The sequence below is a fragment of the Juglans regia genome, chromosome 10, assembly GCF_001411555.2.
Source record: "Juglans regia cultivar Chandler chromosome 10, Walnut 2.0, whole genome shotgun sequence".
In the NCBI taxonomy this organism is placed as follows: domain Eukaryota; kingdom Viridiplantae; phylum Streptophyta; class Magnoliopsida; order Fagales; family Juglandaceae; genus Juglans; species Juglans regia.
In genome coordinates, this window is record NC_049910.1 from 2683990 (window position 1) to 2706951 (window position 22962).

Genomic DNA, 22962 nt, shown 5'->3' on the forward strand with positions numbered 1-22962 from the left:
CTGTATGTGATAAACCTTGACCATAACACGCATGATTCAGTTCTTCACACAAACATGAAACATCCCCTCATTAAAAATAAAGGGTTAATTACACTTTACCCCCTCCAACTATCACCAAATTCACAATGTGCCCCCGAAACTATTGATTGCATCAAAGTGGACCCTCTTACTTTAATAACGTCCCAATCCCCCCCTTCCGTCTATGATAAGAGTTAAATCAAACGGAAAACTCACCCACGTGCTTCTCACATGCTAATCCTTCAATGCAAAGACAAAATCACCCCTCACTCCATCGGTTTCCATTTCCCCAAACTGAACTTCATATTCAAAAATCTCCAAATCTGAAATTCGAAAACCCTAACTCGGAAACCAGTGACCATCGATCGATTGTTGTTCGCATTGGTGTTCGTTCGTCCTCGCACCAATCTTAGTGGCTTCATAAAATATTTTCGTTCATCTTCATCGAGTTGGTATCTGTCTTCTTCGCGCAGTGGGTGTCGCAGAGGTGAGTCCATCTCAAAATGACTCCATCTTTGTCTTCATCGAATTTGTATATTTTTCGTGTAAAACTGAGTAATTTGGAATGTTAAAGTGTACTGTTTTTTATTATGTCCCCCTCCAATATTGCACATAGGTGGGTCCAATGTTGTATGCTTCCTAATATGACGCTAGTGCATTGCTGAGTGGCGTTAGTTGTCCCAGTTTGAGAACACAATAACATGAGTGTGTTGTTGTTATCTTTATTGTCGGGTTGTGACAGAGGGACCACAGAGGTGGTCTCTTGCATAGGAAAATGACCAAATTTATCCGTTTGGTCCAATAGTTTACTTTTGTTTACTTTATGGTTGGTCTAATAATTGACTACGGTCCATGACTAATTTAATAGACAATATTTTGTAGGATGGCTACGAGAAATTTGTTATTTCAAGTCCATCATGGTGGGATAATTGATAGGCGGCAGAATGGGGAATATGTTGGGGGTAAGACTGATGTGTACCATGAACCATATGATGAGGATCAACTATCATGGATTGAGATACAGACGATTATGGCCAAGTATGGTTACCATCCAGGTGACCTAGTCTACTATAGACACCCTAGCTTGAGGATGCACAATGGTCTTAAATTGCTTACATCTGACCATGATGTGCTGTCTATGGTGGCTGCGCTTCAGGATCAACAAGTGGCTCATTTGTATCTTGTGTCTCATTCTCGAACTTCAGTGCACCAGTCTTCTTTGCATGATCATCATGTCGAGGAGGATGTGAGTGAGGATGAGGAGGAAGCAGAAGCACGTCGCCTTGGACTTAATGATCCATTTTGGAAAGAAGTGTTGAGTAGTGAGGATGAGTTGTATGACATTGATGTCAATACAGTGGGAACATCGAGGTCAAAGCCTGCACAACCAAGGAGTAAAGGTGTTGAGTCTCAAGTGACAGTTGATGATAAAGAGCCACAATCTTCCTCAGATGCTGAGGATGAGGAGGATGAAGGGAGGAATCAAGACAGAAGTGGTCCAAGGTGGCCAGAGGAGGATGACATAGGTATACTCTTCTATTTTCTTGTTTATTATTTTAGTGTTCATTTTTCAGAACTTGCTAAACAATGCTTGCTTTAACAATTAGCAGGTAATTGTTCTGATATGACACCAAGTGACGTCCTTCAATCTCCTGTCCATAGTGGTGACGAAGGACATCATGATTTTAAGTTTCCCGAGTTTCAAGCTGTTGACTTGGAGAAGCCAAAAATATCTGTTGGAATGAAGTTTGGATCTACAGCACAGTTTAGAGAGACAATAAGGAGGTTGAACCTAAATATAGGTAAATCGATAAAATTTGCAAAGAATGATGGGGATAGGGTTACTGTTGTCTGCAATACCCCTAAATGTCCTTACCGGGTTTATGGGTCTTGGATTAGAGGGCAACAAACTTTCCAGATAAAGTCTATAAACCCAAGACATGATTGTAGTAGGAGTTATAAGAACCCCATTGTCACATCATCTTGGATTGCAGATAAGATGATGCCACTGTTTATAAGCCAACCTAATGTGCCTATCAAAGCACTTGCTGATGAGATTAAGAGAAAGTGGGGAGTGGAAGTTCCTAAAATGAAGTTGTATCGTGCTCGAGCGAAGGCTCAGTTTACCATATTTGGCAGCCATAGAGAACAGTATGCCAAGGTATGGGACTATTGTGAGACCCTGAAACAAAGGAACCAAGGTAGTTGTTTGTTAGTTAGGGTGGAACGAATAGCTCCTGAGTTACCTCCTATTTTTCAAAGGATGTATGTAGGATTGGCAGCCTGTAGAGAGGGTTTTAAGGCTGGTTGTAGACCATTGATTGGTTTGGACGGTTGTTTCTTAAAAGGACCATTTAAGGGGCAGCTCCTATGTGCTGTTGGTAGGGATGCAAATGATAACATGTACCCAATTGCAATGGCCATTGTGGAGGCAGAGTTAAAGGATAGTTGGGGATGGTTTATTGAGACACTTATATCCGATCTTGGACAGCAACCTGAAGGTGGGTGGACATTTATCAGTGATAGACAAAAGGTAATTTTATAAATATTTCAATATATTCTATTAACTAAAACTTATTAAATGAGCCACTCATTGAATATTTTTTGTAGGGTTTAAAACCAGCAATGGAGGAGTTGGTGCCTTACAATGACAGCCGTATTTGTGTCAGGCATTTATATGCCAATTTTCGAGATGCTGGCCACAGGGGTGTGGCTTTAAAGGAGAAATTGTGGCAGGCAGCTACAGCATACACAAAGAGGGACTTTGAGAGAGCTATGGAGGAACTGAAAGCCCTCAGTCAGCCTGCATATGACTACCTAAAGGTTATAGACCCATCACAATGGTCTAGAGCATGGTTTAACACATTTTCAAAGTCTGACTTGGTAGTGAATAATCTTAGTGAATGTTTCAACGCGTATATTCTGCAAGCACGTGATAAGCCAATTGTGACTATGGTGGAGACCATACGGAAGAAACTGATGGCACGATATCAGTTGAAAAGGGAAGCAATTAGTAAATGGGAGAATACAATCACGCCTCGGATAGTTGCAAAGCTTGAACTTATGCATGATTTGTCCATCTATTGTACTCCAACGTATGCAGGATGTGGTCAGTTTGAAGTTAACAATGCTGGTAGGCAATATGTGGTTGATTTGGAAAAGAGGACCTGTTCATGTTTGAGATGGGACATCACAGGTATTCCATGCCCGCATGCATACACATGTATTGTGTATTCTGACCAAGATCCCAAGGGATATGTGCATCATTACTATAGTGTGGAGATGTGGAGGGCAGCATACGAGCCTTTAATTTACCCTATGCCAAGTGAGGATCAGTGGCTCACTACCACATACGAGAAGCCTACTGCTCCTGAGGTTAGGAAACAACCCGGGAGGCCAAAGAAACATCGAAGAAGAAATGAGGACGATCGACAAGGAGCAAACAAGTTGAGAAAAACTGGTGTGCATATGACCTGTTCGAGATGTAATCAAGTTGGTCACAACAAAAGAAAATGTCCGCGTGGGAACGCAGGCACACCCTCCTCCACTTCTGCAGCAGAATTTCAAGCTCCTTCATTTCCAGATGAACAAGTTAGTGGCTACTTCTTCCTTATTTACTATACGGTATTAATTTACATATTGCTTGAAAATGTTGAGAATGTTAATTTACATTTAAATGTGGTACTAGGTCATTTCACAACCTCCAATGTCAGAGCCTTCACAGCCAACAACCCAATCTATGCAAACTGGGAACGCTCCACCTTCGTCGCTTTCACAGGCAACATGGCAAATAAGTCCAACAGTGCAAACTCCCTTGTCAGAGACTTCGCAGGCAGGCCAAAGTAATCAACTGCAAAAAAATATGGGTCGTGTAAAGATGTTGGCCAAACGACCACCCAGGAGGCGGTCTGCAAGACTTGGGGGCCACCACTCACAGACTAGTACACGTAGACCTGTGTTTGTGGACTTAGACGTTGATACAAGCAATCCAGCACAAGGAAGACTGTGTTCTTGGGGCAATCCTGGAAGGGGAGGCATGCAATTCAGAGTTGGTCAACTGCCACCCAAGCCCCAAGTGCCTCCTGCCAAGGCTAATGCATCAGTGCAAAAAGGGAAGAATGTAGAGTCATCTTCACGTGTGGAGAGGATGAACGAAGATAAAAAGGGGAAACAGAAGCGACCAAATTGGCAATATTGACTTGTTGTTATAATGGTGTAGTTAGGGCTTAATGACATTACTGTTATTGGAAAACTTTTGTTGTAATGGTCTATAGTAGGGTGACATTATTAGAGTGATAATATTTGTTGGCAATATTGACTTGCTGTTCCAATTGAGGGATTTTGATATGTAGGGTGATATTATTATTAATCATTATCAACACAGTAAGTTGTTGTCACAAAATTCACTCCATAACCAAATTACATACAACAAGTGATGTTCAATACAACAATTAAATTCAAAACAACAACCACAGTCAATACACATCCAAAAAATTACATTAACCAATCCTACGCTATCATCAAGTAACGAGGACCTTCATCAGCATAATGAGACATTTTCATGTAGATAACAGCAACAACTAGAACAATTACAATGACACCACACCATGTGCAATTATTGTATTTCTTGTGCAAATATTTAGATTTTTCTTTCTCCTCATACAAAAACTGTTGGATATGTTTCATGTGCTCCCTCTCCATCACTAACTTAGCCTCCAATTCCGTAGATTTTTCCTTCAACTTATTGCATAACTCTTGGATATGCTCCCTACGCTCCCTCTCCATCACTAAGTTAGCCTCCAATTCGGATTTCTCAATCTTCAACTCACGACTCCGTATCCGGAGTCTATCTCGTAGCTGGCCAACCACATCTCCGCACGTGGAGCAATGGTCATCATCTACCCAATAAAAAAATGTACAAAACCTGTCTCCACTCCCATGTTGACAACCAGGAGTCCAATATGGGCATCTCCAGAACTTCCTTTTGTAATTATCATCAGTAGTTGACACTCTTAGACGTGCTCGTAGATTGCAACGGCAAAATGGGCCATCTAGTGGTGCTTTACCACCCCATCTTGTACTAGATGAACCAGTAGACATCTTTCACAACCTGCTGAAATATGTCAGGATTATGAGTGTAGAAATGAAACAGTTAAAAGAGAGGTTGATGAGCCAAAACATTTCTACTCTATAGACTTGAATCAATATTATTCTTTACAGACTACTGCAGCTTTATACAAAAGGAGAAAAGAATCTTAACAAACTAAACTAGAACATTATCTAAGCATGGTATCGAATCAATATCATGGCAATTAAATTGGAACATTGTTGAGTTACAATGTACAATCATTTATAGCATTCTTGAGCTACAATAAACTCGAATCATTTTTTCACCTTACAACGTACAGTCATTTATAGTATTCTTAAACTACATCAAGGCGGGAGATTTGTTATCAATATTAACAATCACTGAGGTACCTGCGATGGAGAAAGCAATTTGAATGAGAGCTCTACAAAAAAACTCCTCTGCAATGGAGTCACTAACAGTTCGAAGGGAACACCGACGTCGTGGTCGGCAGCTCACACCGTGGTTGGCAGCTTTGTTAGGGTTCGTCGTTGCCCACCTTCTTTGCAGTTGACCCTAGCTTATTTCTCCATCGCTCCTAATGGCTTCAAGACAGACGTTCTTCACTTTGAAACAAAACCATTTTTCGGCATTAATAAAACGAGTCGTTTTGGCCATGGATTTGGGGATTTTTGAATATGAAGTTCAGTTTGGGGAAATGGAAACCGATGGAGTGAGGGGTGATTTTGTCTTTGCAATGAAGGATTAGCATGTGAGAAGCACGTGGGTGAGTTTTCCGTTTGATTTAACTCTCATCGTAGACGGAAGGGGGGGATTGAGACGTTATTAAAGTAAGAGGGTCCACTTTGATGCAATCAATAGTTTCGGGGGCACATTGTGAATTTGGTGATAGTTGGAGGGGGCAAAGTGTAATTAACCCAAAAATAAATAATATCTGGATTTGAATCATGGCAAACCTAGTGGAAGTTACATCCTTTTGATGTTTTTAAGAGGCTTTTTCTGAAAGTTTGGAGAAGGAAGTCAATGTTCTCATGGATTGCCTGTGAGATATTCATATTGGGCGTGAAATCAAATTTGGACAGCTTGCAATAGCCGATATAAGCCAAAACGGTTCGTAGCACTCAAGCGAAAAGAAGGATTATAATTATGAGAAAGGAATATTTAAAGAGAAAGATAATGGAGAAGGCTGATGAACGAACCCTTTTTGCCTTTTGTGGGAATGACCTTTTTAACTTCATTGGTTTTCAGGTTAAAAGATCGTTCAGATTCCACCATATGGTGCTGAATCTGATCATCCTATACCTTTTGCACACTACGTACCTGTTTGGATATAGAGATATTTTCATATCATCTCATCATTAAAATTTTTCTAACTTCTCACATAAAATATAATAAACAATTCAATTTTTTTAAAATTTTAAAATAATAATAATATTAAAAAATAATATTCTAACAATATTTTATTCAATTAATTTAAATTCATCTCATTTAATCTCATTTCACTATTTAAACGAGTCCTAAGAGTGCGCACGTACCTATCCATCCATATGATAATTAATGTGAAAACTTGATAATAAGTTGGACATGATCAAGTTGAATCAAAGCCTGCATAATGTATATATTGACCTTTATCCTTTCATGGAGTTTCTAAAGAGGAGGCGATTATTTCAGCTTTTTTACCAAATTTGTCAGAGTTATTTTATTCCTGAATTGAAGTTATATTACTTAAATTGAAGTTATTTAATTTGTAAAAATTAAATTTAAAATTTTTTTCATTTAAATTAAATTATCGTAATTATTATGGAGTTATTTCTTAACAATCGATTTGTTTGCGTGATAATTATATGATATGCTAATAGAATATTTTTAATAAAAAATTAAAAAAATTATACAATAATATCACGTAAATAAATTGTGAAAAGTTTTCGCTAGACCAGACAAATTTGGTCAATGCTATGGAAAATTGCAAATGCTTTGGAAGGAATCTAAAGGCTGCCCTACTCATAAATGTCACCACGTCACCACGTCTGTGGACATATTCTAAGGAAAATGACGAGAAGAAGCAACAAAAATAGATTCAAAGTCAATGGAGTACTACGACTAAACGTTTCAAATGGATCAACTGTTCAGAGTTAGCAGATTGTGTGAACTTCATGCATTTTATTCATCCCATGATGTCCGAGATTGAGTGCGGATATTAAAATATGAGTAATGTTAAACATAAGTTATTATAGCAGTGCATACTTTACACTCACTGCATGGCTGCTTCTAGTTGAGTATTTTCAACACTCATTTAAGGAGATGTGTAGTCTAGATGATGACACATTATGTGTATAAAATGGATGCTCTCAATAGTGACTTCTATCTATATTTATTTTTAAAATATATCATAATTTCTGTAAATAATAATGAAATAATTTATAAATAATAGTAAAAAAATTAATAAAAAATAATGAAATAATTTTAAAATTCAAATCCCAAATCTCTCGATCCCCTTTTACAAAAATAAAAAATATATCGATCCAAGTCATATATATTGAATAAAAACAAGTAGCATAATTATTTATTATTGTTCACAAAAAAATGATAGGTTGTCGTTCGAGTGTTTCTGAATTAATATATGTAGCTTTGATGTTGTCGTACTTAAAAATATTTGCTGAATTGCTGCTTTCGAATAAAAAAAAAATAGTAGATTCGATATTCTTATAGATTCCTTATGAATTCCCTATGATTCACGTAGGATATTATAATTAGATTGCGCCAAATGCCACCAAGATGCATCCAATCCACTGATCGTTGCCGGTTTGGTCCGTATATTCCTTTCTATCTTTTAATTTTTTATATGATAGCTACACAGTAAAGTACATAAAAAAGATTGTATATAGTAGAACTAATAATATATATACATATACATATATATATATATATATATATACATACACACATATATATGATTGGCTAAAATAATTATTTTATATTAAAAAAAGTGATACAACCAATCATATTAATAAATTGTGTAAAAGAGTACGTAAAAATAACTGCACATAAAATTTTTAATATCCTATTAGATTAGTTTACTTTCAAATTAACTCAATTTATTTTGAGTTTTCATCGAATGGATGAAATTTATTTTTTTATTATTGAAAAGATCTCAAATGAGAGAAATAAATATTTAATTATTTCATTAATTTCCATGACATTTTACTTGCTAATTTATTAAAAAAGAGTAATCTTAAATACAGTTAGAATGTACACATTTAACACACTTAATTTGAAAAAAATAAGATATGCCATTAAAAAAAAATAATCTTTCATGTATATCCTAAATTTATCCAATTTTTTTTTTTAAATATATGTAAAACTTACTCATCTTTAAATTGCAAATAGAATCAAACTTCACTTTCACGCTACTCTCCTCAATTCATTGTTTATCTTCATATGGGCTCCAAAACTGTTATAACACGTTATCCATCCTTAATTAGCGTTTATACCCATTAATCATCAGCTAGGAGTCATCCCAAGGAAAGTAAATGGCAAGTACTCTATAGCCTATAGGGTAGTTCTTATCGAAAAATTATATTTATTATTTTTTTAATATATATTACACATAATTTTTTAATTTTTTTAATTTTTTTTAATTCTTTTTCCTTATCAAATATATATGAATGATAAATAAAAAAATTCAATTAATTTAGAAATAATAAATAAAATAAAATAAAAATAAAAATATATATAATATATAATATATAATATATAAGAATGATGAGTAATAAAATATATTACCCAATTTTTAGACTCAATATTGATAAAAATATAAAACCATTTGATTTTGAGTAACTGATTTATTTTGAGTACTTTAAGTATTGAGATTTTAAAATTAAAATATATATTTTTTATTTAATTAAAATAATAAAAAATTATTAATTTAAAAAAAATTATTATTTTTTAAAATTTATAAAACTTTTCACCTTTATTGATATGATATAAAACAAACTTAGCAACAAACACTTTCTTTTTCAAAGTAAAGTTTCGCGTTTCTTGCTATAGAAAGATTGCTGGGACGCGTTAATATAATCAAAGTAAAGGATCTTCTCCTTTTTTACGAATCTGCAACTCTTTTTACTGAGAGAGAGAGATTCCATCCATATCTCTACTAGTGATTATTCTTCATTTTCCATTCTAATTGACGTCGATTTTTCTTTTTCTTTTTCTTTTTTTTTTTTTTTATAAATGGGTTTTAAGCCGTCCAGGAAAAAAGTAAGCAACGTAGTGGGCACGTTGGAAAAAAAAAACAAATGTTGATAAGTACGGGCACGTTGGGAAAAAATGGACCACTACCGGTACTACTGTACGACGCTCTCCCTAACGTTAAATGGCCAAAGCCACTTCCTCCTGAACTTCTCACTTCTCTCGTCTCTCCCGAACCCGCCGCCTCCCTCAGCGCCTCGAACCCGTCTCTCTCGAGGGGGTGGGAGCTTCGGCTTCTTCCCCCTCGCCCCACCTCTCCCTCTTCCGTCTGCTCTGTGCCACAGCAGCTCCGTTTTTGTGTTTTTTGTTTTGTAGGCTTAATAAGGGGGAACACCGGATATGGTCTCTCCGGCGACAATAGATCAGCACGAGCCTCCCCTTGGTGTTGCCCAGTCGTCGATCTTCAAGTCTACCGAAGGCGATGCCATCCGGAGTGGCGAGTTGCTCGCACGCGCGGCCAACAAACTCGTAGGCGTTCGGCGAGTGGCCTTCTCGCGTCGTCGAGAGGCCCTCTACCGTCGCGACGCGCGGCGCCGCTGGGGTCTGTGAGCCCGGAACTTCCAAGATCAGTCGACGGTTTTCTCCCAGGGTGGCGCGTGTTCTGCACGCGCCTCCGCAGCCGTTCGGAGCTTTTCTTCTGCTGTTGGTTTTAGTTGTGTTTCAATGTTTTTTCTTGTGTTCTGTTTTACATATAAAAAAAAAAAAAAAATCAAAAATTTAGTCCCCGCGGACCGTGGTCCGAACTGGTGGTATGTCCCCATCTCCGCTTTGGCGGTGTATGGGATTGGTGTACCCTACCTCGCGTAGTCGGGGTATGGGGTTTGTTTACTCTGTCGGGGACAGAGATGTGTACGACGAATCTCTTAGACCTCGGTCTTTAGAGTTTTGTCGTCTGGGCTAGACCATGTCAGCCACGAAAGTGTGCTGAGGTGCTATTAACGATTGTATCTGACTTTTTAAGTCAAAGTTGTATGTCCATTTTATTAATGGAATGAGATCCTTTATCAAAAAAAAAAAAAAATGGCCAAAGCCACTTGATATGGGTTGAAATGATTATGCATTTTTATCCCATTTTTTAAATTTTTTTCTAAATTTTAGTTAAAAATAACACTTCTTATAATTTTATCTTAAATTTTACTCATTTTTAAAAAATCTTATATATCTCATTTTCTATCATTTTTCTATTATATTAAAATAATATTATTCTATTATTTCTTTATTACTTTTTTCTCTCATTTCCATTTACAAACTTAACTACTTAATATTTTTTCTTATGTTTTAAACTATTACTATAGTGAATATTTTAAACAAAAATTTAAATTATTTTTTTACGGGTATGATAATATTTTTAAAATTATTATTTTTATATTTTAGTAATTATTTAAATTATTTTTAAAATTTTTAAAACTATAATAAATATGAATATAAGAGAAAGTGTAGTTGATTGAAAGAATAATTTATTTTATTTATTAAAATAAAATATTAATAAAAGATGATTTAGGGGATGAAAAGTAATTTCCTATATATAGGAAACTACTGTTCATACCCTAAATCAAAATCCTAAAATAGGGAATGGGATAATAAGGAGTTTTTGAACTTTTTTCTAAATTATTCTCTATAATTTAGGAATAATAGACATATAAGATATGAGATAGGAATGCTCTTAGTTAAGAGAGATATTTCAGTCATAAAAAGATTATATAAGAATAATTTATAAATTTTTGAATTATTCATAAAAAAAATAATTTACAAGAATAATTCATAAAATTATTATAAAATTATTCTTATTTTAAAATAAATCTAATGAATCACGTAAAATTTTTGAATTTATTTTTATATAATTTATTTATATTTGTAATACTTCTTAAGAGTGTGCATCTGGATACGGATTTGAATATCTGAGAATATCTGGATCCATATCTGAATTTTTAAAACAGGATAGATTCCCGCCTGGATAAAACCGGTTACAATTCGGGCAGGTATCAACTAGATACCTAGATTGTAACTAATATCCGGTTTTAACTCCACTTTTTTCTAACTCTTGTTTTTTTTATTTAAACTCTACTTTTTGTACACGTGTTTTGCATGTATAAAAACAACGTTATTTTTTTGAAACAAAAATTATATTTAAAAAAAAAAACTTATGGTTACAGATAATCGGTTAAATAACCATATTTATAACCGTATCCAAGCGGGTAGAAGAATATTTTACCCATCCGAGTCCAATTCGGACGGATAAGTGTTGGAATTCACCTCGATTTTTGAATTCCAAATCAGACTAGAAAAAAATATGTTCCGAATGCATACCTCCTAGTATTTCTCGTTTAGACATGGGCAGAGATAATGTGTTAGAAAATTATGGAAAGTATAAGATAACCATCATATATTTTTGACAATTAATATTGTAAGATTCAGTTTTTGATATTTTTTCAAAATTTAATAATTTAAAAAGTACAATTTAAATGATAATTAAAAGGGTTTCTTATTTTTATTTTTTCCCTTAGTATTAAGCATTAATGATCATAAGATCCCCTCCTTAATTTAAAATCAGGGTTATCTATTTTAGTTTTTATTATAAAATTCTACTTGAAAAGAACAGTTTTTTTACACATTAAATATATTGTTGATGAGAATCACAACATCAGCTACGTAAAAAAAATATTAGTATTTTAATTTAATTTAATTTAATTTTTATAAATATAATGAGTTTTAAAAGTTGTAAATGCTAATCTCTTAAAAAAAAAGTTGAAGAATGCTGGGCGAGGGGCTGGTTTCCTGCAAATTCTGGCGTGTAAACTTGGAGGTCCTTTATTTATTGAGATTTATTATTTATCATCTTCACACTTTACATATTATATTTATTTATTTATTTTTAAATTAATTAAATTTTTATATTTTTTATTTATATATCATATATTTAATAAAAATAAATAAAAAAATAAAAAATTATGTGTGGTATAAAAATGATGAGAATAATTTTTATTATTTATTTATCTATTTATGAAATTCGACTGCATAACTGTTTCGAGGAAAATGCTATACATCATCTTACAGTTGACGCGCACTTCACATGATTATTTTTTTTTAGAAAAAATATTTACATTAACCGTATCCGCTGCACACTTAATGCATTGAGTGTAAAAAAAAAAAAAAAAAATTATGTGAGGTATGCAGCGGATACGGGCTGATTTCCAGCAAATCTCTTTTTTTTTAGGAAAAATCTTTACAGAAGCCATTATTTCGGTGCATCCATTGCACACATGACGTGTAGACCGGGTTCACTTAGACACTGAACCGGTTTGAGGCGTTCCGTCTCTCAGCCTCATTCCCATTTGCCATTTCGCCCCCAAGCCCTCGAAGCCCCCTCCCGAACCTCCATATCAAACCCCAAGCCCTACATCTCCATCTCGATGCCAAACCCTCGAATCCCCCCCGAATCTTAGCCATCGAAGAACGCCAGCCCTCCCGAGCCTCCATTTTGCCTCCAAGCCCTCGAACCTCTCAGCCCTCATTCCCTTCCTTCAGCCTCCCGAGAAGATAAGTCCCGTAGCCGTCGGTCCCTCAATCCATCAAAGAAGCCCTCAGTCCCTTAGTCCACCAACGACAAAGCCCTCGATCCCTCAGTTCACCAAAGACGAAGCCCTCGGTCCCATCTCAGTCCACTGACGCGAAGTCGCCCTCAGTCCAACGACGCGAAGCTTCCCTCAGATCTTTGGGAGGTTTAGCATACATTTATTTTCTTTTCTTTTTTTCTCTGTTTCATCTATTTTTTCTCTCTGTATTTGCTAGAAACTAATGGTACCTCCTGTAGATGTTGCCTCTGATGGCTCCTGTAGATGTTCTCTTTGTATTTTGGTTAATATGGGTGATGCTTGGAAAGGTTGCTAGACTTTTATAAGTGTTAGAGATGTTTGCTTGTCACAAACCCCATTATGAACTCCACCGTGCGGTAGCTAGCACGTTATGCCAAGTTGTTTATAGTCTTTTGGGCTAATATGCGTGATGCTTGGAAAGGTTGGTTGATTTTTTTTCAGTGTTGGAAATGGCAGTTTGATAGCCATCACAATGAACTTCCTGTTTTACCTTTAACAAAGTTAGGAGTGTGACAAGAAGAGATTAAGAAAACCCTGGAACTTACAGACAACTAGAGAGACATGGGTTTTCTTTAGTGTTGATGAACTAGCAAATTGATTGCCCTAGATTTTACTAAATGATAGATGTCCTGAGTGGCATGCGTGAGTTCCATGAATTTTATGTTAAACAGGCGATATATGCATGAGAGCTTAACATTTGCATTTTTTTTTTTCAAATCTGAGTGATCTTTTTTCATGAGCTCATTGTTGGTTGCCTGAAAATGTAGTGAGACTCTGAATTTTTGTTCTCATATATGAATGTAGTATGGTTTACTTGCATTGGCTTTTCCATTTTTTGAAAATGAGAAGAATGATCGAGATCATGTTCTTTTGATTTTTTCATAACATGTTTATTCGATTTACTTTCTTTGAGTATAATGGTTGCTTATGATTTTTTCCCACCTTCACCTCACATCAATACTCTCATCCTCTTTATTCGTTTGGAATAAAAGAATGACTGTGAACCTTGAATTGGAGGATTGTTTACTCCATAGTTTAATTTAGTTTGTTGTATCCTACTTATAAAAAAAAAATAGTTTGTTGTATCCTATAGTTGAAGGATATGTTGTATTTCTAATTAATTAGGGTTTCCTGCTCAATCTAATTTCCAAGTTTATAAAGTACAGCAGTCTGGTTTCATCACCATAGCTGATCTCATGACAGTGGTCAATCGTTTTGAACCCTTGAAGAAAAATATCTGCATCCCACATCTCCACTAATTGGGATTCTAAAACAAAACTAATTGCAATTGGTTAAATTTAATGATCTGAATGAAAAAGGATAATCTCATAGTACATTTTACAGAAATATATCAATGTCGAACTACGTAGATGAAGACACAAATATAACTTACATTGCTTGAACTCATGTTCTTTACATGATTGAGATGAATAGCTCCAACAAGAAAAATTAACTATTTTTTTGTTTCATTTTACAGAGTTACGAGAGCAGCAGCCGGAAAACTACTGATTTCTTAGGACTCAAGATATTTTGGCTGTATATCCCTTGCATGATTAAACAGTTGCACGAGAATCAAGCAATATGAAAGGCAAATAAACTCAAGACGAAGCTGGATTGGATATTATTTTGTTGTGATTTGTGCTGTAATGTTCATCCAGTTAATGTTTTTTTGAAATGTTGTAATGTTTGTAAGACATTTTGGAATGTAATGTAACTTTGAATGTTACTTACAAAAACATTTTTATAATTTAATTGTTTACATTGCACTCTGTTGATTATGATTGTAATGATAACAATATCTATCCAAGACTATATGGTAATCTGTCCAAAATCATAGGGTAATCTGTCCAAAATTAGAACCAAACTCTGCCAAAAAATACACTAACCACCAAAATATTTATAGAATTACAACCAATCTGTCCACAACATTACACTTGACAATGGTTGTCCACAACTACAACCAAGATCTGTCCACAATTACAGCCAAGCATTACAGCCAAGCATACCAGAATTACACTCTAAAATAGTTGTCCACAATTACAACCAAGATCTAATTGGATAAACACAACAATTATATTTTTTGCTTATGCTCCACATCAAACTGAATGCAAAAGTGGCTATCACCAAAGGACTTCAGAGTTTTGATTGCAGTATTGCTAGCTGCTCATCAGACACCTTAACTTCAATAAAAGCTCCCAATGACAGAGCTAGTCTTGCAGCTAACTGATGCTTACACTGGAAGAGAGGCAAACAAAAAGAATTCAATATAAGAAGTTTAGTAAAAAATAAAGAAGAGAAAGGAAATAAGAGAATGTAAAAGAAACCATAATTAGTAGACTCTGGAGCAACCCTTACAGTATTTGTCACTGGCAACCAATTTGTTTGGTTTTGTGAGCAATTCTTTTTGGAATAATGAGCAATCCATAAAATGAAATCACATAAAATGAAACCAACTTTCAAAACTTTCTACCAATGACCTGTCCAAGAAAATACTTTCCCATGTTTTAAAACTGCTAATGAATGAACTAGCTGAATTCTATGTTGCTAGGTCTATATCTTTGAGCAATACATCCACACTACAAATCATCATTGTCATCCATACCAGCCATTTCATGAATGCCAAATCAACCGCTTTCTAATTTCGGCAGCAATGCTCATGAAGCTTACTAGTATCTAAACATTCTCTAATTTCACATGCATATGCTTCTTCTTTCATTTTTTTAAATTCCAATTTCTCTTAAATAAAAATAGTTAATGAGATTGTTATATACATAGAGATAAAAGAATTCATTGCCGCCAATTCAAGATAATTAGACTTGAGTATCACTTAGTCGCTCTTCAATACTGCAGGCATGGCACCACCAATATTACACCATGCCCAGAGCACCCAACCCACTTCATTGATGTCCCCTAAATCGTATTTTTGCAATGCAAACCATGTGAATGCAATCAAGATGGCAGTTGTCAAAGTGCACAGGATTGGAATGCAATCAAGAGGGCAGTGAATGCAAACCATGTGAATGCAATCAAGAGGGTAGTTGTCACCTATTTAACTAAGAGTTGACAGACTGCAGTACATGTCAATTTGTAATTGAAGAAAGACTGAGACCTTCAAAATTTCTCAGTACCAATCCATAATTCACCTATTGAAATCTTTGTTAACAGAGAGTCTAACTACCTTTTACACTATTATCTAGTAGCAGGCTTGTTGGAAGTCAACGAGCTCCATTTCTGAGACGTTATGGCTCATGGAAGTTCAAGGCTTTTAAACTATTATATATTAATTTAATTAATTCTTTAACATTTGAAATCATAGAGTACTTATCCAAAAAAAAAAAAAAAGAAGAAGAAATCATAGAGTAACACAAAACCAACAGATGCACAGAAATCAGCAAACCATTTGGCCCAAACAGCATTGGCATCCCCAAATCAAAGTGTTTGTACAAAGTTTGAGATAAGTATGCCTGTTGCATTTTTTTCCCAATTGTATAGTTGTAGCATACTTAAAATAGGAGCCAAAGAGATTGGTTTTATGACAGTTGTATGTGACCATATGAGATGATTCTTGGAGTTCCTCTCAAGAAAATTACTATATTTTCAGGAGTATGAAAAGTAGAGGATTTTCTGGTCCTCTTAAGATGTAGCTGAAACTTGTTTTACAAAATTCAAAGAATCTCTTGGATTCTTGTAGGGTCAACTATTCAAACTAATGCACAAAATGGAGAACACCACAATCATGTCTTCAAAAAACAGTTTACGGATACAGCATTTTCTAGAAATTTCTCCATGCCCTAAGCCACAATACCCATCTCAGAAAATATAAAAATCACATCTCGATGTACACATGAAGAACATAGCATGTATGGACGGAAAAATAGTAGTACAATATTTACCTTTATCCTGTTGAGCAAACCATTTGGCGAAACAGAGCAGTTGGGACTTCGCTGGTTTGGTCCTTTCAATCAGCTCGCGAGGAGTGGAGGCACTGGGCAAACGAACGAGCTTCGCAAGTTGGCCATGAACAGAGAGACGCCGTTGAGAGGGGGCGCTGGGAAGAGAAAGCCGACGGACGTGGGTTCGTGGCGTGGAATGAGGGTTCTTGAGATTCAAATATTGTTTACTTCGTTCAACAAACTCGCGAGAGAGTAGAGGCTTTGGGCAGACGGGGGAGCGTCGCTCAGTGGCACTAACGAGAGAGACGGCGTCACCGAGAGGTGCTGGATTGAGAAAGCTGAAAAGGGTGGCGAGGGAGGAAGGTGTTTCGCGGCAGGAATTTGAATGGGGATAAAAGCGAAACCCATTTTCAAATTGAATGTTTTGATTTTTTTTTTCTTTTTTTTTTTTTTAAAAAACAAAGAAGCCACGTAGCATGTGCAACGAGTGCACTGCTACAGTGGTTTCTATGTAGCAAACCTCTTTTTTTTAAGGAAAAATATTTGCATCAACCCCACACCAGCACACACTCAACCTATTGAGTGTAAAAAAAAAAAAAAAAAGTGATGTGAAGTGTGTGCTGGTGTGGGGCTGATGCATAGCATTTCCCTTTTTTTAACGCTCAATGCATTGAGTGTGCGCCGGCTGTTGGCTGCTGTAAATATTTTTCCCTCTTTCGAAGAAGAAGATTTTTCGAAGTCAACGAAGACACACATGGCCTTCAGGCAACTCAGGCCCCTCTCTCTCTCTCGCTCCGTTGCAAACATCTTTATAAATACAAAGATCCATTTCGACATTTGGTGAGCTGAAACTAGCGTTGTATTCAAAACTTTCTTCTGCCATTTGATCTCCTTGCCCGGTTCCTGCAATTCACTGCAGTCCACACAGCTATGGGAACTCAAGCTCCGACACACCAGGACTCATACGACCGCGCTAACGTAAGTCTCTCTCTCTCTTCTTCTCTCTACGAAAGTTCTGAATTTCCAAAATTACTGAGTTCTGTATTTATATTGTTGTTTCTTTTATCCACGTTTGTCTATTGCATATATATTCCATTTGATTGCATGGATTACATAAAAATGATGACAATATTGGAATATATATTAATTTTGTCCATTAATTAGACGATCCCTCTTTAATCAAAAGGTGAGCGATAATGTAATGTTCACAAACCAAACTTAAACAAGTATTACAGAAAAAAATTTCGAGGTGTACATAGTTTTTTCCGAGTTTCTGAAATGATATGAATGGATGTTTCTTTGGGGTTATTTCCTTGGACAGGGAAAATATTCTTTTTTTTAAAAAAAAATTTGTGGGGATAATGAATCTAGTTAGTAACTTAGTTCTAAAGCCTTCCTCGTTCTTTTTTATTTGTTATTTTTTCACAGAATGGGCTGAAAATGGTTTTCCATACCAAAGACTCAGAGTCTAGAGACAATACAGAAACTGGTTTTCCATTCCAAAGGGTTAGAGTCTCAGAGACAATACTTGGGTAGGAGACAACCTCTAGTAAAATCGAAAACTATCCCATGTTACCTAGGCTACATCTTGCGCTCCTCTCACGCACGCGTGGGCGCCACATGCAGGCCCCATGTGATTTTTTAAGGAACACATCATGCTTACCGGGCCTTTTGCTTCAATCAAGCTTATTTATTTTGTTATCTTTCTTTTTGGACTTGCCTTCAAACAAGTTGACCAAAACTCTAATTTTATAAAGTATTCCTAATTGTGTGCTGGCAATTTGATGCTCAATGTAATTATTCTTTTATATTGTGCTTTATGGCAACTTGTACTGAAGTTGTTTGCATAGATGCGTTTTAAAGCCAGGTCATAGTCGGGCCTGCCTTTTTTAAGGCGGTGATCTTGGTACAATCTGGTTTCTAATTTCACACTGCATACACCTAATTCCATGTGGCTTAGTTGGAACTTGGAAATTCCTTAAATCATGTCTGGTCAACATGAATATACCAATTAGAGACCAAAATTAATAGAGAAATTATATTCTCAAGCTTGTGAATGGAGCACACTTAATTTCTCTATTAAATGGTAGAGAATAGTAAAATGCTTACATGACATAATTTGATTCAAAAGACAAATTTTAAAATTTGAATCTTACAAATCAAATCTTACCATTTAAGTGATATAGATGACGTGCTCTACACACCTACTTAAGAGTAGAATAACTCAAATCAATAATATCTTTAGCATCCATGTTCTTCTTACTTTCTTCAGAAGTTTCATATAAAAGCAATGCATACACCCAATTCCATGTGCCTTAGTTGGTACTTGGAAATTCCTCTACCATATCGGGTCGACATGAATATACCAATTTTAATAAGGTTTTCAGCAGAACCATTCTCTTTTTGTCTGCAGCAGTTTCATGTAAAAGCAAACTTACAATTGGAAAGTTGGGGAGTAGGTGCACCTAATATTATAAGGAAAGTTACTAGGTTGGTTGAGTGGAAAAGTTATTGGAGGCTGTTTATCTACTACCTTTAGTAGCTACTTATAAAAAGAATATCTACCATCTTTTAGGAGCTGGACCATACTAGGTGTCTGAGGATGTTAGTTTATACATAAGAAGCCAATGAAGAATTTCAACGCCACGGCCAATATATAACATGTGCTGAATGAGTTTGAACAAACCACTTGGTTGGTTTCGCTAGGTATCCAACAGGAGGCGATTTCTATGTGATGAGCACACATTGGAAACAAACTGTGGTCTATATACCATCTGACATATAAAGTTGAGAACTTATAATGGCCTTCTTTGATTGTTCCCCTCCAAAGATTTGGGGAATTTCTGCTGTCAACGTCATTAGAATGATCATAATATTCTGCATACCCAATAACTAAGTCATTACGAATGAGCTCCAATTTATAGGGAAACAAAAGGCAAGCATATTTTTCTGTCCATGATTGATGTTCATTGTCCACTGACTTCAACTGTATTGGATTTATTTATTAACGGCAAAAAACTGTCCCGTTTTGCTGTCTTATTAGTTCAGCATTGCTGATTTAATCAGCATGAGTAAAAGTGTGCTAACTGTTTGATTATTATTGTGTTTGGAATGGTCTTTACGTTGTCATTGATACTGATGAAGAATTGTCTAATTGTCAACTACAGATTGAAGAGAAATTAGCGAAGCAGAAGGCTATTGATGACTGGCTTCCGATTACTTCATCGAGGAATGCAAAATGGTGGTATTCAGCTTTCCACAATGTCACTGCCATGGTTGGAGCTGGTGTTCTCAGTCTCCCTTACGCCATGTCAGAGCTTGGATGGTACGTTTAAATTATAGTTTCCATAAGATTTAGTTAGACTTGCTTCTTAAATTGCTTCAAAGGATATCATTTGCAGTAGAATGTCCAATTATATTGAGTTTAGCTTTCATCAATTTCAGGGGTCCTGGGGTGGTCGTGCTAGTCCTATCATGGATCATCACTTTGTACACACTATGGCAAATGGTTGAGATGCACGAGATGGTACCTGGGAGACGGTTTGATAGATACCATGAACTTGGTCAGTATGCCTTCGGTGAAAAACTTGGTCTCTATATCGTGGTTCCCCAACAACTTATAGTTGAGGTCGGTGTGAACGTAGTGTATATGGTCACGGGTGGAAAATCATTGAAGAAGTTCCATGATACGGTCTGTCCAGATTGTAAAAGCATCAAATTAACGTACTTCATTATGATTTTTGCCTCTGTTCACTTTGTGCTCTCCCATCTCCCCAACTTCAACTCCATCTCAGGTGTCTCTTTGGCTGCAGCAGTCATGTCCTTAAGGTACACATGCATTTTGTTTCTCTAATCGAAGTGCCAACTTTTGTTGCAAGCAATGACAAAATTGATTCCAAAGCCAACAGCTCTCTGAAAAACAATTGAAAGTAGGAAGATAAGAAAAAGTGAACAGAAGTGGGATAGATACTGATGTGTATTTGTTATGCTATCTGGCAGTTACTCTACCATTGCTTGGGGAGCTTCTGTTGACAAAGGTGTTAAGCCAGATGTGCAATACGGCTATAAAGCCAAGTCTACTTCTGGAACAGTCTTCAACTTCTTTAATGCCTTGGGTGATGTGGCTTTTGCCTATGCTGGGCACAATGTGGTACTCGAGATCCAAGCAACAATCCCATCTACACCTGAAAAGCCGTCCAAAGGGCCCATGTGGAGAGGAGTCATTGTTGCCTATATAGTTGTGGCTTTGTGCTACTTCCCTGTTGCCCTTATTGGTTATTGGATGTTCGGAAATTCCGTAGACGATAATATTCTCATGTCATTGAAGAAGCCTAGGTGGCTTATCGCAATGGCTAACATGTTTGTCGTCATCCATGTTATTGGAAGCTATCAGGTGATGTTCAAACTCTGGTGTATATTTTCTCGGAATAATCAATGTTGCTTTACTAAAGAACTTCTGCTTTTATCTGTTAATGTAGATATATGCAATGCCAGTGTTTGACATGATAGAAACTGTATTGGTAAAGAAATTGCATTTCAAGCCAAGTGGTATTCTTCGTTTTGTTTCACGCACTGTATATGTGGGTTAGTAAACTCCTCCCTCCCATCGCCCTTTCTTTCCATTTACATATGCTTATGACAGACAAGGTGGTGGGATCCCAAACCACCAGTTCCTTTGAACTCTAGTTGATAAAACATTTTTCTGTTGCAGCATTTACGATGTTCGTCGCCATTACATTCCCTTTCTTCGGGGGTCTTCTTGGATTTTTTGGAGGGTTTGCGTTTGCCCCAACTACATACTTTGTAAGCCACATTCAGTTCTAATATTGATGCTATTCCTAGTTTTAGCACAATATTATTTGTAAATTTTACTTTAATACTTGCCATCCGAGAAAGGAGACTTCACATGGATCTCACTCTCTCTCTCTTTTTATTTTTTTTAAATTCCTCAGCTCCCTTGCATCATGTGGCTTGCCATATACAAACCAAGGAAGTTCAGCTTGTCTTGGTGGGCTAACTGGGTATGTGCAACTTGATTCACGTTTCATTGTCCCCACTGTCTTTTGATCTGCTTAGAACTTTAAGTTTTGTTGATCTTATTTGGCTTCAATCATTTCAGATCTGCATCATACTTGGCGCTCTTTTGATGATTGTAGCACCTATTGGAGGGCTGAGGACTATCATTATTCAAGCCAAGAATTATGACTTTTACTCTTAAGGCATCCCCCTAGCCAAAGAAGTATTGGGTCACTGCAGATACAATCTTTAGAGATAAAAGGGAAGCCAATGATGTTACCAAACTAAATGTTTCGACTGCGTTTGGTAATCATTGTGGCACTAATAGGTTGTTGTCAGAATATGAAGTATTGATACAATGCTATATAGTGCTATGTCTGTGGAGAAGGAAATTCTGGGCATAGAACCGACTCAAAGGGGAACTTCTACAGGCCTTGCATTGTTTTCTTTGTCATTTTGCTTTGTATACATGTGTATCACCCATCTCGTTGTGATCATTTATGCTTTTCAAAGTTGGTATAGGTGTTTCGTGCTTGCTGAATGCAATTATGTATGAGAGAAGGAATTTGTGAAGTCTTTATAGCTTATGGACCTGATGTCTTCTTGCTTTCTTGCAGCATTTTGGCACCTGTAGTTTGGAGTTATCTTCGTTTGCAATACATCTCGTTATCTCTATGATTTGGCACCGTAGATTTTCACCCAAAAAAAAAAGTACTCTTAATATGTCAGTATGCAAAATGTTGTTGGGTAGATAGTGTCAATTAAAGCTTAAAAAAAAAAAAAAAAAGATGGTGTCAATTAAAGTCCCTTTTAAATAAAATTACACTAAGACTGTGTTTGGATGTTGAGTTAAGCTTAGTTCTTTTTTAATAGCAGTGAGTTGAGTAGTGGAGTGAGTTATGTGGGGTTCATCTAAACTGAGTTTAAAGTGTGTTTGGATGTTAAGATGAATTTAATACTTTTTATTAGAAGTTAAAAAAGGTTGTGAGTCCCACGTATAAAGATGTGTTAAGTTAAAAAAGGTTATAGGTCTCATGTATTAGGAGGTTTTGAGTTGAGATGAGTTTAGTAATTTGAGAGTTGTGTGTTTGGATATTAGACTCAGCTT

General features: G+C 36.0%; 2 protein-coding genes across 2 annotated transcripts; both read left to right on the top strand.

Annotated features, from left to right (window-relative positions):
• The first annotated feature begins 901 nt into the window (after positions 1–901).
• Positions 902–4216, top strand: LOC118349582. The gene is made up of 4 exons (XM_035694783.1): positions 902–1544; positions 1629–2551; positions 2629–3609; positions 3707–4216. The coding sequence occupies exons 1-4, from the start codon at positions 902–904 to the stop codon at positions 4214–4216; spliced, it is 3057 nt and encodes a 1018-aa protein (XP_035550676.1).
• A 13349-nt stretch (positions 4217–17565) lies between these two features.
• On the top strand, positions 17566–22529 carry LOC109009190 (lysine histidine transporter 1-like). Its single transcript, XM_018989585.2, has 8 exons — positions 17566–17816; positions 20006–20163; positions 20283–20666; positions 20838–21231; positions 21317–21422; positions 21550–21641; positions 21791–21859; positions 21958–22529. Exons 1-8 carry the CDS (start codon positions 17769–17771, stop codon positions 22054–22056), a joined length of 1350 nt encoding a protein of 449 aa, XP_018845130.2. The 5' UTR covers positions 17566–17768; the 3' UTR covers positions 22057–22529.
• The last annotated feature ends 433 nt before the right edge of the window (positions 22530–22962 follow it).